The sequence below is a fragment of the Lipotes vexillifer genome, unplaced genomic scaffold (genome assembly GCF_000442215.2).
Source record: "Lipotes vexillifer unplaced genomic scaffold, Lipotes_vexillifer_v1.1 scaffold1824, whole genome shotgun sequence".
NCBI lineage: Eukaryota > Metazoa > Chordata > Mammalia > Artiodactyla > Lipotidae > Lipotes > Lipotes vexillifer.
This window is the reverse complement of record NW_006789288.1, coordinates 223,848-237,317: the sequence shown is the minus strand read 5'-3', so window position 1 is coordinate 237,317 and position 13,470 is coordinate 223,848. Positions and strand designations below refer to the sequence as shown.

At 35.4% G+C, this 13,470-nt stretch overlaps 1 protein-coding gene across 1 annotated transcript in view; it reads right to left on the bottom strand.

Moving 5' to 3' along the window:
• Positions 1-13,470, bottom strand: part of CENPE (centromere protein E) — a 73,366-nt gene that overhangs the window by 13,206 nt on the left and 46,690 nt on the right. The window contains 7 exon segments of the mRNA XM_007462455.1: positions 1,076-1,261; positions 3,385-3,603; positions 5,670-5,873; positions 6,509-6,706; positions 8,888-9,106; positions 11,076-11,180; positions 13,400-13,470. The exon segment at positions 13,400-13,470 is cut by the window's right edge and continues 11 nt beyond it. Of these exon segments, the coding sequence (XP_007462517.1) occupies positions 1,076-1,261; positions 3,385-3,603; positions 5,670-5,873; positions 6,509-6,706; positions 8,888-9,106; positions 11,076-11,180; positions 13,400-13,470 (1,202 nt within the window).

Below are 13,470 nucleotides of genomic sequence, written 5' to 3'. Positions count from 1 at the left end.
TCTTTCCCTTATACCCCAACTCTCACTCAGTATCCATGTACCCTTGTCTGGCTTAATTTTTTTCCATTGCACTTTTCACCATTTGACACACATATATACTTCATTATTTTCTGTCTTCCTGAACAAGAACATAAACTCCTTGAAGGAAGGGAGAAACTTCTATTGTTTTTTCCCCCATTGCTGTTTACATGGCATCTAGAACAATGACCAACACACAGCAGGTAACCAAAAATATTTGTTGAAAGAACAAAAATGTGGTCATTTAATTATTTGAAATGTTAAAAAATTACTATCAAAAATTCTAAAGCCTCACAGTTGATTTTCTTGCTTTTTAGTTATACCAACAATTGTTGAAAAACAAAACTGAGATGATTTTCTCTTGCCTCTCTGTTTCATGTCTCACTGAATGAATCAGAATTTTTAGAACAATGTTAAATAATGGAAAGAACAGACATCCTTGACTCATTCCTAATTTTAACTGCAATGAAGAGACAGTGGAGCAGGAATAGCACAAATACTTATTAGGGCTGGACTCAAGTAGCAGAAGTGTGAGAAGTGGCTGGGCTAAAACAAAAGGGAGTGGTAAGGATATGATGAATGAGGGTGCAAACTGCGTAAGGGCATTCACGGTCAAAAAGATTTATACTACTGCTCTTTATAAAGAAAGTAGGTCAGAGTCAGCCGGAAAGGCTGGGACTCAATAACAAGGAATTAAGCAGAAGAAAAGAGAATTTTAAAATGCACTTATCTAATAAAGAATGTTAAATATTTAGATAGGAAGCCTTTCTTTGAAAAATAAAAAAATATACATTTTTAAAGAATAATATTTATATCTCTTAAAAATAATTTTTCTAGGAAGATAAAAATCATTATCTTGAGTGAAAATATACTCCTGCATTTCATTTCTAAGTTGTCACTTGCTTTTTAAAAGTCTGAGTACTGAACTTCAGATATTCATAGATAATAGGAAGTTGAAGTAAAAGTTGAGTCCTAGATTATCTGCCAAATTCCACAGTAAAAGAAAACAAACAAACAAACAAACCCTTTTATTTATAAAATGAGTTTGTTAAATTACCTGAAGTATTTGGATCATTTCTTTTGTTTTCTCAAGGCAATCATTTGACTCATTAACCTGCCCTTGAAGTTTTGCTATTATGTCATTAGTCATCTCAAGTTCTTTCTGCATCTTGATAATCTTGCCTTCCTCGCGCATAGCGCTTTCTTTAGCTTCATGGAGTGACGTTTCCAGCTCTTGAGTTTTCTATTAGAAAAAGTACACATGCTTAAGGTGTGCCATATAGACAGAGTCATAGTATATAAGTTTAAGACAAAAATAATCATATATAGGAATTAATTTTCACAGATCTCACTAACAAAGGATAGAAAAGAAGAGAAGCCAATGTCACTCAATTTACACATGTATTTCTTTTCATTTATAAGCTGAAGTCTTTTGGATTAAAAAATGCCCACATTTTATATTATAAGGTTTAGCGTTTATTTACTAGTTAGCATGGTGCCAAGTATATTAAATAGGTACTCACATTTTAAATTAACACATTTTAAATTAAATTAAATTTCTCTAAATTAATAAAGTACATTTGATAATTAGCTCTTTGAAGTAATACATGTCTTTTCCTTTATTTTTATTACCTACTTTTTAACTTGAAAAATACAAGCATATGGAAAAATTCAGAGGCATTTGATGAAGAGTAAATTTCCCCACCTCAGAGCCCTAGCTGACCCTGAATGAAGCAATGACTAAACTCTTTCAGGTGTATCCTCCCAGAAGTTTCCTATGTGTATCTAAGCGTAAGTGAATATTCAGTTCATAAAAACAGTCATACACACAGTAGGAAATAAATATATAGTTACTAAATATATAGTATATTTAAAAAAAAAATCTAATAATAGATTTTTCAGATCTTTCCATTATCAATACACATAGATCTCTCATATTTGTTTTCACGGATACATACATCCTGTTTCACGGAGATCATCCACTAATGAACACTTAGGTTATTTCCAGTTTTTTCCAAGTACAAAAATACTGGAATTTAAATACCTGAATTTGTTCATATTTATAAGTTTATTCACATACATATATACGCAGGTTTTCCTGGAAAATGTGTTTTTTGACCTACTCAGAATTTATTTTTGTTTCATGAGTGGGGTAGAAATCCAGATTTTTTTTCCAGATAGCTAGGTGGTTGCTCTGAATCAAACATTAAGTAAATCGTCTTTTCCCCACTGAGCTGACTGTTACCATTATCATATATATATATATCATATATATCATATCATATAAATTCTCATACTTATCTGAATATGCTGCTGAACTCTGTTCTGTTCCAATGCTCTGTTTACCTATTTCTGCATCATTACCAAACTACTCTAGTTATCTATTCCTGTATCATTACCAAACTACTCTAATTTGGCATAATTACCAAACTAATGGCATATTAGTTCTTATCTGATAGGGCACTTCCTGGGTCACTAAAGACGTAATCTCCCTCTGCTTCTTTATCTTACTGCTTTGGTAGATGGGTTTCAAATTTCTGCTATTTTATCTGCCAGCTGACTCAGGTAGTGTAGTGCAGCAAATCAATCAATTGTATACTAGTGACCTTCTAGTTTCCACTGGTAATGATTAAACTAGTGGTTGATGTTTTATTATAAGTATTTATTTTGGTAAAAATGATAAGTTATAAGTTATATAAAGTGTATAAGTTATATACACTCTTGGGTGCCCTACTAAGTCATTTTGTGTGCTAACAAAATAAAATATCATGTTCGCTTTACAGAGTCCCACGTACGGGTAGTTAATAAAGTAACTGAATTATTCAAATAACATACTGATTCTTGGATACAGGTTAATCTGCTTAAGAAATGTTATATTTTTGGCCTCTTCCATTTCGATCTTGATTATAACATTAACCAGTATGAAAGACACTGATGATAATTAGAGGAAAACTAAATTGCTCTTTCCCCCTAAACTAATTCTGTACATACAGACACAGATTATATTTTAATAGAAAGTCACATGATTTAGGAAACTTACACTGTATGGTAATAATACTTTAAGTGTCTATATCTAGTAATCAAATTAAGCTATAAGTTACTTCTGTTTTATAATCCAAAGGGAAGTTCTTATATAATGTCTAGCTTCATAATTAGTTGAGTGATAGCCATGATAGAACTATATTTAAAAAACAAGCCCATCACACGGGCACAAAGATGGTCCATATTCCTTAACACATTCAATGCTATAATTTTGCTCTGAAATGTTATATAAGACATGCTATACATAAATGTTATATAAGATGTTAAATGCATTTTTAAGTCTTTGATGAAGCTGCAAATTGAAAAACATAAGAAAGTACATACCTCTGTGGCTTGTTGTGTAGTTGTTGATGTAACATGAAGATTCTTATTGTCTTGTGTAGTAGGATTAACAAGGGCACCAGAGGTCAGGGAGATCTTCAAAGTTTGGTAGTTTTTAAACAGTTTTTCATTGTTCTCTTTCATTGATTTCAGATCATGTTCCCATTCTTTGGCTATGGTGGCATTTCTTTCTTCGAATTCTGTTGATTCATTCATTATAGCCTATTGGATAATAAAAACACCATTATAGCTCTAAGATGAATTACATTAAAAAAAAAAATCCACTATGAAAATAATAGATTTCTAGGACAAGGCATAGGCCAAAATTATTCAGAATATTCCAGAACAGCGCTTTAAAAGAATGTGAACATTCTTTGTGGTTTGCGTCAGTTCCTGAAATTTCAAACGATGTTGGATGTTGGTGATGAGAATAAAAGAATAAAGGCTGGAGAGCATTCGTGTTGATGTGCAAGATGATAATCTTACCTTATTAGATCAGTACTAATGTATGAAGAAGAATCCGAAGAATTGTGCAGGTTAAAGTTATTATGTATGTTATGACACATATCATGTCGTATATAAACATTAACTGACATCGAATAGCAGAGCATAACCAATAAACTTAAACTATTTTCATTCCAAACCTCAGTGGTTCCAGGGAAAATCATTCACTGACTTTTGGTAATTAATCTGAAAACCTTGTATTTCTGTGCAGGGAATAATGATCAACCAATGTCTTCTTTTACATCAAAGCCTAACTAACTCTGAAATTACTCATATCATCTTTTTACTTCCTAATTCCTAAGGGATGTACTTTTTTGCTCTCATCATGGATGCCTTATTGGTTTTACCTATACATTTCTTTGTGGTTTTATGGCAATTCTGTCAGACTTGGATCCTAAATTAGCTGTGCTCTTGCTGGCATCCTGGACCCTCCCTCCATGGCTCTAGACTATGGACCTCTCACCATACAGAATTTACCAGTTCCTTCTTTCAGGGTGCTGGAAGAAGCCACATATCCATGCTGATCCCCACAACAGGAATCCCTATTTTCATTTCTTTTCCTTTTTATTGAAGTATAATTGATTTACAAAGTTGTGTTAGTTTCAGGTGTACAGCAAAGTGATTCAGTTATACATACATATGTATCTTTTTTTTCATATTCTTTTCCCTTATAGGTTATTACAAAATATTGAGTATAGTTCCCTGTGCTAAACAGTAGGACCTTGTTGAAGGAATCCCTACTTTCTAATCACAGCTGGGCCCTCAACATTACAGAACAACTCGGAATTATATGGAAATTATCTTATCCAAACATCACTTATGCTTTTCTCCATTGACTGTGGACTTTTTTTTTAAACAGCTCATTTACTATTTTGCTTGGGGTATCCAACAAATGGATGAACAGTCCAGCCACAGGAAAACATTTTTTTTTTTAAACATTATCTATATTTCAATGTGATTTTAGTTTCCAGATGAAGTTAAAGTCTTTGTCTGAAAATAACTACCCAAACATAGGAATATAAAACTAATATTAAAAGCTGTAATATTAATCCAGGTCCCTTTGTTCCAATTGCATATAATAACAAGCAATTTTCTGATTATTGCATATTTTACTAGGTATATGAGATAGGGATTACTTCAGAAAGTAGAATGAATATTCTGAGCAGTGTAAAGTAAAACAAATCAATAAACTGGTCGTAAGCCATGTTGGTTCTTATGAGGACTGATCACCTTGGGAACAATGATTACAAACCACATTTTTGAACATCAAAGTTGAAGGATCAGGGCATGTGACAGTGACACCACTGAGACAAAAAGCATGTGAGGCCTTATTAATAAAGCAGCTGGCTAGGCTTGTCCAGGGCTTTCCTACAGTTGCTGCCTGTAGCCCTGAAATAGGCTCATGTCTCACCTTGCCTGAGCCTACTTGGGGAAAAGGCTCAATTCCTACAGAAGCAGTGAGAAGTGAGAAAAGAAAGAGGAGAATCGCAAGAGGATTCTGGATTCCACAGATTCCAAATCTGTGTGTAACAAACTGATTACTACACACCAAGATTTTGTTATATTCTTTACAAGTATAAATATATATTTAATTATCCTAAGGATGCATAAGACATTAGAGGCAGATGTTTTACACAGTCAATTTTTTTCACAAAGCCTATATAAATAAATTTTAAGAAAATACTTAAAATTAAGTTGCTCTAAGCCTTTTTACAAATGAGGTATAAAAATTAAAGCAGACAACAACAAAAAGAATGAGGTAGCACAAGAAAATTACTACTTACAATTATTTTGTTATTATAGAAGTTATTCACTTGAAAAATACTATCAGTTTCTTTCTGGATGCCATTTTTAAGCTTTTCTATATCAAAATGAGCATTCAACCACTCTTCCAAAAACCGGGTCATTTCTTTTCTATTACTTAGTACTTGCTGAAATTCAGTCTCTATGCTATGGCAATCACTTTCTGAAAAATCCTTGAGAATTTCCTGAGAAAAATAAGCATTGAATCACATGAACATTATAAAAGTTTTAATCTAAATATCATAAAAAGGTGAAAACACCTTACTGAACTCTTATTCTTAAAACTTTAGTTATTTGATAATAAAATTTTGGTGTATAGCCGATAATGGAGGCACGTCTACAAATCTGCATGGTAGAATTAAAATCCCTCAAAACTATAAAACTGTGACTAATAATCACAAAATATGAATCGTTTCTGGATGTAGTTTTCTGTGCATAAAACAGGCTGTACATGGTTTTGGGAACTGAATGCCAGCCTCATACTGCTGAGAGGGAGCAGGACACTTCATGCAGAATTGTTGTAAGAAAAACGTTTCTGACTCCCAGTCACAGATCTAGGAAGTTTTAGAAGGCATTCGGAAACTTATTCTGGGGTTCCATGAATTCCCACTTGATGATATTACATCTGTTTTCTGTATCTTTTGGGTTCTGAAAGGAGGCTAGACTATTACTTGGCACTCTTTACAACTGGCCAGCTATCATTCTGCAACTGATTTTTAATTTTTGGTAAATAAAAATGACTCTAAACATATGAAAAGGTACTTTTCTACTTGATAAAAAGGCTTGAAATCTAATTAAACCCATTTTAAACAAATTGTACCTCAATATGCAGATCCATACTCTGGCTCAATTTGAGCTCCCTTACTTCTTTGGGCGGTACATCATAATCTTGTTGAAGGTGCTGTATTTTAATCAGCAGTTCATTTTGCTTTTCCACTTCATCAATAAAAGCCACTTCAAGCTTATTGATGGATTCATGTTGTTCTTCCTTTATCTTTGTAACATGGCTTAACACATACTTGCAGAAAAACATTAAACAAATTGGGAAATGAAACTTGTACCACGTTTAGATGAAGTTTTAAACCCCTGAGACTATGAGGCAGGATGGCATCTCTTATTATCTATATCCTCTGGTAAGTGAGGGAGAAGGAAAGAGCCTCTCTCTATCCCCAATTTTCTCTTCTCAGCAACTTGGGAGAATAACTTCCAGGCCTCCATCTAGTTCCATATTTCTGACTTGCCTCTGGATATACCTCATGGATGTCCTACAGTTACCTCAAATTCAATAGATTTAAAATGAAAAAAAAAAAAATAAAAAAATAAAATGCACCTGATTCCTTTCCCTAGAAACCCACCTTTGCCTATTTACCCCCCTTTTGGTTAATTATGTCATCAATCACCCAGTTCCCAGCTAGATGCCTGAGATTCATTTTCAACATCTTCTGCCTACCTTGATTGGGTAACCAAAATGGGTATGACATGTCCCAAGATTTACTTGTCAAGCATATTTAGATGTTTGGCTTTAAGGTGACAATAATTTTTTTTTTTTTTGGTGCGGTATGCGGGCCTCTCCCGTCGCGGAGCACAGGCTCCGGACGCGCAGGCTCAGCGGCCACGGCTCACGGGCCCAGCCGCTCCGCGGCATGTGGGATCCTCCCGGACCAGGGCACGAACCCACGTCCCCTGCATCGGCAGGTGGACTCTCAACCACTGCGCCACCAGGGAAGCCCAAGGTGACAATAATTTGAATGCCATATGCTTCACGGATCTCCTCAATAAGTTCTGCATATCTGATTGCCAGGGTTTGTGGAGGAATATCGGGGCGTAAGGGGCAATTTACCTAGGAAGGGCAGATACCAGCTCCCTACTTCCTTAACATCCACCATGCCTTAACTCTTACAATTTGGCCTTTTCCTTAATTACTCAACTAAAACTGCTCTGACAGATGTCACCAGTGAGCTCTTCTATCGACAAATTTGGGAGATCTCTTCAGTCCACATTCTAGCTGACTGAGGCACCTGCCACTCTTGACTACGTCACCTTCGACCTGCGCTCCTCCACTGACTTCAGTAATAGCACTGTTGCCTGGCTCTTTTCTGTCACTTTGACTTCCCTAACCTTGAACCCACGAGTTGCTCTTTTCTGCTACTGTCTCTTGGAGAACTATCTTCTCTGGGGTTTGGATCTTATCCGAACTTATCCCCAAACTCTTATTCCTCTGTTTTCTGGGCGACCTTACACATGCCGTGCAATCTATCACCTATATGAATCCCAAATCTTTATCTTTAGTCCTGACTTTTCTCCTGACAGGCCTCAGACTCTCGACTAAATGCCTGCTTGGTCTCCCTTCTTAGATGTTCTGTCTTAGGTATCTCTCTCTACCTCAAAACATCTCAAACTAAACACCTAATCTCTTTTCCCTCTCTATCTCAGTTAATGGTACCACTCTCCACTCACCTGGCTAAGCCCAAATCCTGGGACTCAATCTAAACTTCCCTCCTGTACCTCCACCACCAATCACACGAACTACTATGTTAAGATGCCAAATGTTTCTTTGATCTCGTCTGTCCTCTCCATTCCTATGAATCCTTCCCTAGCAGTAGAGTCGCTCATAATAGCTCATCTGGACCACTGTAACTGTCTCTTATCTCTTCTCTCTGCCACTAGGCTTATCCTCCACAAACTCATTTCTTCTTTGTCTGCAGTGAAGTATCTAAAATGATAATCTGATCATGCTACAGCCACCACCTTAAAATAACTGTCCAATGGCTCTGCCTCATTTACAAAATGAACTCCAAGCTTTATGGTTTGAGTCTGTCTTCTACTACAGTCTTATCTTCTTTAACTTTTTGTCTGGTATGTCATATAATCTAAACGCACTTCTATCGCTACACTTATTACCTGTTTATATGTCTGCCTAACTCACTATGAGATCCCTGAGATGTTATTCATACTTGTCTCCTGAACACCTGGACAGTGTCTAAGCCCATAGGCAAAGCTCAGGTTTTGTTCAATAAACAGGTCCTAGGTGCATTGAGGATCTTGCACACACTGTTCTTAGACCCACATAATCTTTGATTCAGTAGTAAATACACTAAATAACAAATATGTCAACTCTCAAAGCAGGACTTAAACACTAAAGTTTGTAAGGGAAATTTATAGTGATATTTACAAAGATATTACTAAAAAAAGATGGTACCTGAAGTTTCTTCATGACTCTATGAAATTCCATGGAACATCTTTGGTTAGCAGTGAGAAGTTTTTGAATTTGCTTGCTTTGTGGGCATGGAAGTGAGAGGTTTGCTTTCACTCTAATTGAAAGCTCTTTTTGTGTTTCGATTTCCTTCTTCAAGTCAAGAGACAATCTATTTAAGCACTCATAATGATTATCCATCTCTGAGTATCTCTTAAGAAGCTCCTAAAGAAAATTAGAATTTATTCAATTTACCAATTCATTCTAATTTAACAAGAAATAGTCTCAGCTCTAGAATTGCAACAAAACTTAATTCTTTAATACTTTTTGTAGGAGAAAAATAAATTTCGACCTTTGTGTTTATAAACAAAAGCGAACTCTTATTGTTGATTTTGGATTATAGAAATTATTGTGGAAATTTAAAAGAATTTAAACAAATATAACAAAGAAAACCAGAAGCAACCACTGTTATCATTTTGTTGCATTTTCTTTTGGTCTTTTGAACATCCATGATTTGAAGGAGCATTTATTTACAAAGTCTGAAAAGAAATGTGAGTGAATTCAATCTAGTACGTATTGTAGCTCAAGGCTGAATGCTGGCCTCTATGTACAGAAGGCAGTGTAAGTGAGCAGATACGTGACTAAGAATCAAACTAGTTATATGTCAACTTGGTGGAGCCTCTTCACATATTTCTATTATCTGCCTAGAATGCAAGTTTTCTAACCTTTTATCAGAGTTTGTGTTCAGGTTCTAGCTCTGCCACTTGCTGACTGGGGAAACACTGAGTCATTTTCACCACTACAAAATGAAGACTAAAATAATTGCCACAAAGTTTCCTAGGGGATCAAATATTAAATAATATCTCTATCTATGCAATCTATAAAATATAGACATTATAGTTTAAAGGAAATAAAATTATATTTGTAAAAATGCTTCTATGCCCAAGTTTCACTTTGTCAGACCTGGTTTCAAACCCTGATTCTAATTTACTACCTATGTGACCTTGGGTAACCACTAAACTTCCTCTCTGAGCCTCAGTTTGTCTGTTTATAAATGGAACAATAAAACCCATCTCATGAGGTAAAGCACCAAGTGCAGTGCCTGCATGTGGAAGCCACTCAATGAGCCTAGGCCCATCAACACAAATGACGAGAGGCCAGGCAAGTGACCCTTTGGTCAGAGTACAGGTGGAAGAACACATTAAGTTCAAGTTGCTACAGTCATGTAATAAATAACATGTTTAGTTCAGGGTGTTAAATTATAGAAGGGGCTTCTGACAAGAACGAGCTCTCTTTTTTATAATTTAAGGAAAAGCTAGATAGATGTTCAGTAATGTGGGATGTTGGAGGGGGGATTCTTCCTTTAGTCTTAGAATGAATCACATTATGGCATGGAGCAGCATTGTATGGTCATTCATTTGTACTTTTAAGAAACACATACTGAATGCTGATTCCTGTCAGGAAGTTTTCTAAGTGATATAGCCATAACCAACACAAAAAAGTTTTTAGGGACTTTGCATTCTAATAGGGGTGAGAGTAAATCCTGTTGGCTTTACCCTCAATATGTATTCAGAATCTGAACACTTCTCACCAGTTCTGCTGCTACCTCTTTGGGCTAAGCCACCATCACCTTTGCCTGGATTACTGAAATTAGTCTTTCAAATGGTCCTCCTGCTTCCACTCATTTTCAATAACATTCCTTTAAAATGTAACTCAGATCATGTCTCTCTGTATTCAAAATTGTCCAAGGGATTCTCCATCTTACTCACAGTAAAACCCAAAGTCCGCTTAAGGCCCCACAGCCTGCTTCTTCCCCATTAACTCCTGACCTCACTTCTAACTGGCTATCCTCCTTCTTGATGTTCCTGGAACCCAGCAGGCAGGCTTCTGTCTCAGAAGCTTTCTACTTGCTGTTCCCTCTGCTTATACTGCTCGTTCCCTGTATACCTGTGTGGCTTGATCCTTTACCTTTTTCAGGTATTTGCTCAAACATCACCTCTCCAGTGAGGCCTGAAAATCACAAACTCCTCTGTTTTCTGTGTGTGGTGTATGCACGTATATATGTACACATATACATACTTGTACTAGATTATAAAGTTTAGAAAAATATTGAGCATTATCTATTCATTCCACATTAGGCCTTTGGAAGGGTATTACAAATAATCATTTGTAATATTAACAGGAGAGCACTTACTTTTATCCTGAAGCACTTTTCTCTCAGGCTTTCTATAAGGTGTTGGTTTCCATCACACAGTAATTTTTTTTCATATTTTACTACCTCTTCATGGTTCTGTTGATTCTGCTTTGATACAAAGAAATAAGCAAGGCTTCAGCTGTAACTGTATTAACAAATAATGTCTAATCATATACTTTGATTACATTTTTATCTTTTCAATAATGGAATTAAATATCACACATGTAACTCAAAAGCAATGTTAAAAATGCTCAGAAAATGAATAACAGTAACACTAAGTCTTATGCTGAGTGACCTCAACTTACTGGAAAAAGTGACCTCAACTCATTGGAAAACCTTCACATATTTTTTGAAGATAGGATTTGTTGCTTTACTATCTACAGTTGCAAACTGGATTTTAGATATATCTCTGGTTCCTACTCTTCCAGATCTCTGTCTTAGAATCACTGCTGCCAACTCATATATGCTAGCAAAACCAAGTATACTACCTATGGTGTTCCAAGCCCTGTTCATATATTCTTTCCAGCACCCTGGAACAGAAAATTCATATCCTGTTTATATTTTGTATTTCTGATTAAAAGTGCAAAAGAAAACATTGTTCAATAAATATTTTTTGAATGAATTAAGTCTATAAATTTAGTTAGAGTCCACATAAAGGTGATTTCCAACTGTCTGAAATTTCTACTGAGATTACAAATGGTATGGCTTTCCATTTTATTATTTCTTTACTACGAGATAATGATGGACATGAGAATGAAATATGAAAATAAGATTTTTATAGATTTCATACAATTTCTTATTTGTCTCAATTTTATAGAGGGATTCAGTTCAGTTCTTTAAGATATGTGATTCTGAATATCTAAAAATAGACATATTAGTAGAACTTCCTTTTTTATACTCATCTTGCTTTTCTTCCTTCTAACTTCACTAACAAGAGCCTATGTTTACAACTCTATCGTGTAGAGGTAGAGAAATGAGATATTTAATCTTTTACAAATATTTCTCCACTGAGAATAATGTTATTTCCTGGTTTAAAAACCCTTTAAAAAATTACACTGAAGAAAACAGTCTGCTTTATTTAACAATTTTTTTCTTAAAACTAAAGAATTGGGAGGGGAGTTTGGGGGAGAATGGATACATGCACATGTATGGCTGAGTCCCTACGCTGTGCACCTGAAAGTATCACAACATTGTTAATCGGCTATACTCCAATAGAAAATAAAAAGTTAAAAAAAAAAAAAGGTAATTTTCTGAAAAACAAAAACATTAATTCGAAAAGATGCATGCACCCTAATGTTTATAGCAGCATTATTTACAACTGCCCAGATATCGAAGCAACCCAAGTGTCCATCAACAGATGAACGGATAAAGAAGACGTGGTATATGTATATATATATACACACACATAGACATACACAATGGAATACTACTCAGTCATGGAAAAGAATGAAAATTTCCCATTTGCAACAACATGGATGGACTTCTAGGGTAATATGCTAAGTGAAATAAGTCAGACAGAGAAAGACAAATACTGTATGATATCACATGTGGAATCTAAAAAATATAACAAACTAATGAATATAACAAAAAAGAAGCAGACTCACAGATATAGAGAACAAGCCAGTGGTTACCAATGGGGAGAGGGAAGGGGGAAGGGACAATATAGGGGTAGGGGATTAAGAGGTACCAAACTATTACGTATGAAATAAGCTACCCGGATATACTGCACAACATGGGGAATAGACAATATTTTATAATAACTATAAATGGAGTATAACCTTTAAAAATCGTGGACCACTATATTGTACACTTGTAACATATAATATTGTACATCAACTACACTTTAATTAAAAAAACTGTTCTTACAAAAAAGCAGTGGTAATATTTGAATAACATCATTTTGGCTTCTTTTAAAACTGTATTTTCGGGCTTCCCTGGTGGCACAGTGGTTGAGAGTCCGCCTGCCGATGCAGGGGACACGGGTTCGTGCCCCGGTCTGGGAGGATCCCACATGCCGCCGAGTGGCTGGGCCCTTGAGCCATGGCCGCTGAGCCTGCGCGTCCAGAGCCTGTGCTCCGCCACGGCAGAGGCCACGACAGTGAGAGGCCCACATACTGCAAAAAAAACCCACAAAAAAACAAAAAAATAGAAACAAAAAAACTGTATTTTCTATTTGTGTGAAAAATTATAATTAATAGTTTCCCTCATTATCCTTTACTGTTTGTAGACGTTTCCAGGAAATATAAAACAAAACACTGTTACCCTTTCCAAGAAAGCTTGATTCTTATAAATAGTTACTAGATAGGGGAAGATTCTGAACTCACTCTAGCTATCATTTCTTTCAATGTTTCTCTGAATTGGTCTCTTTCCATTTTGAGAGACTCTTTTATTCTCT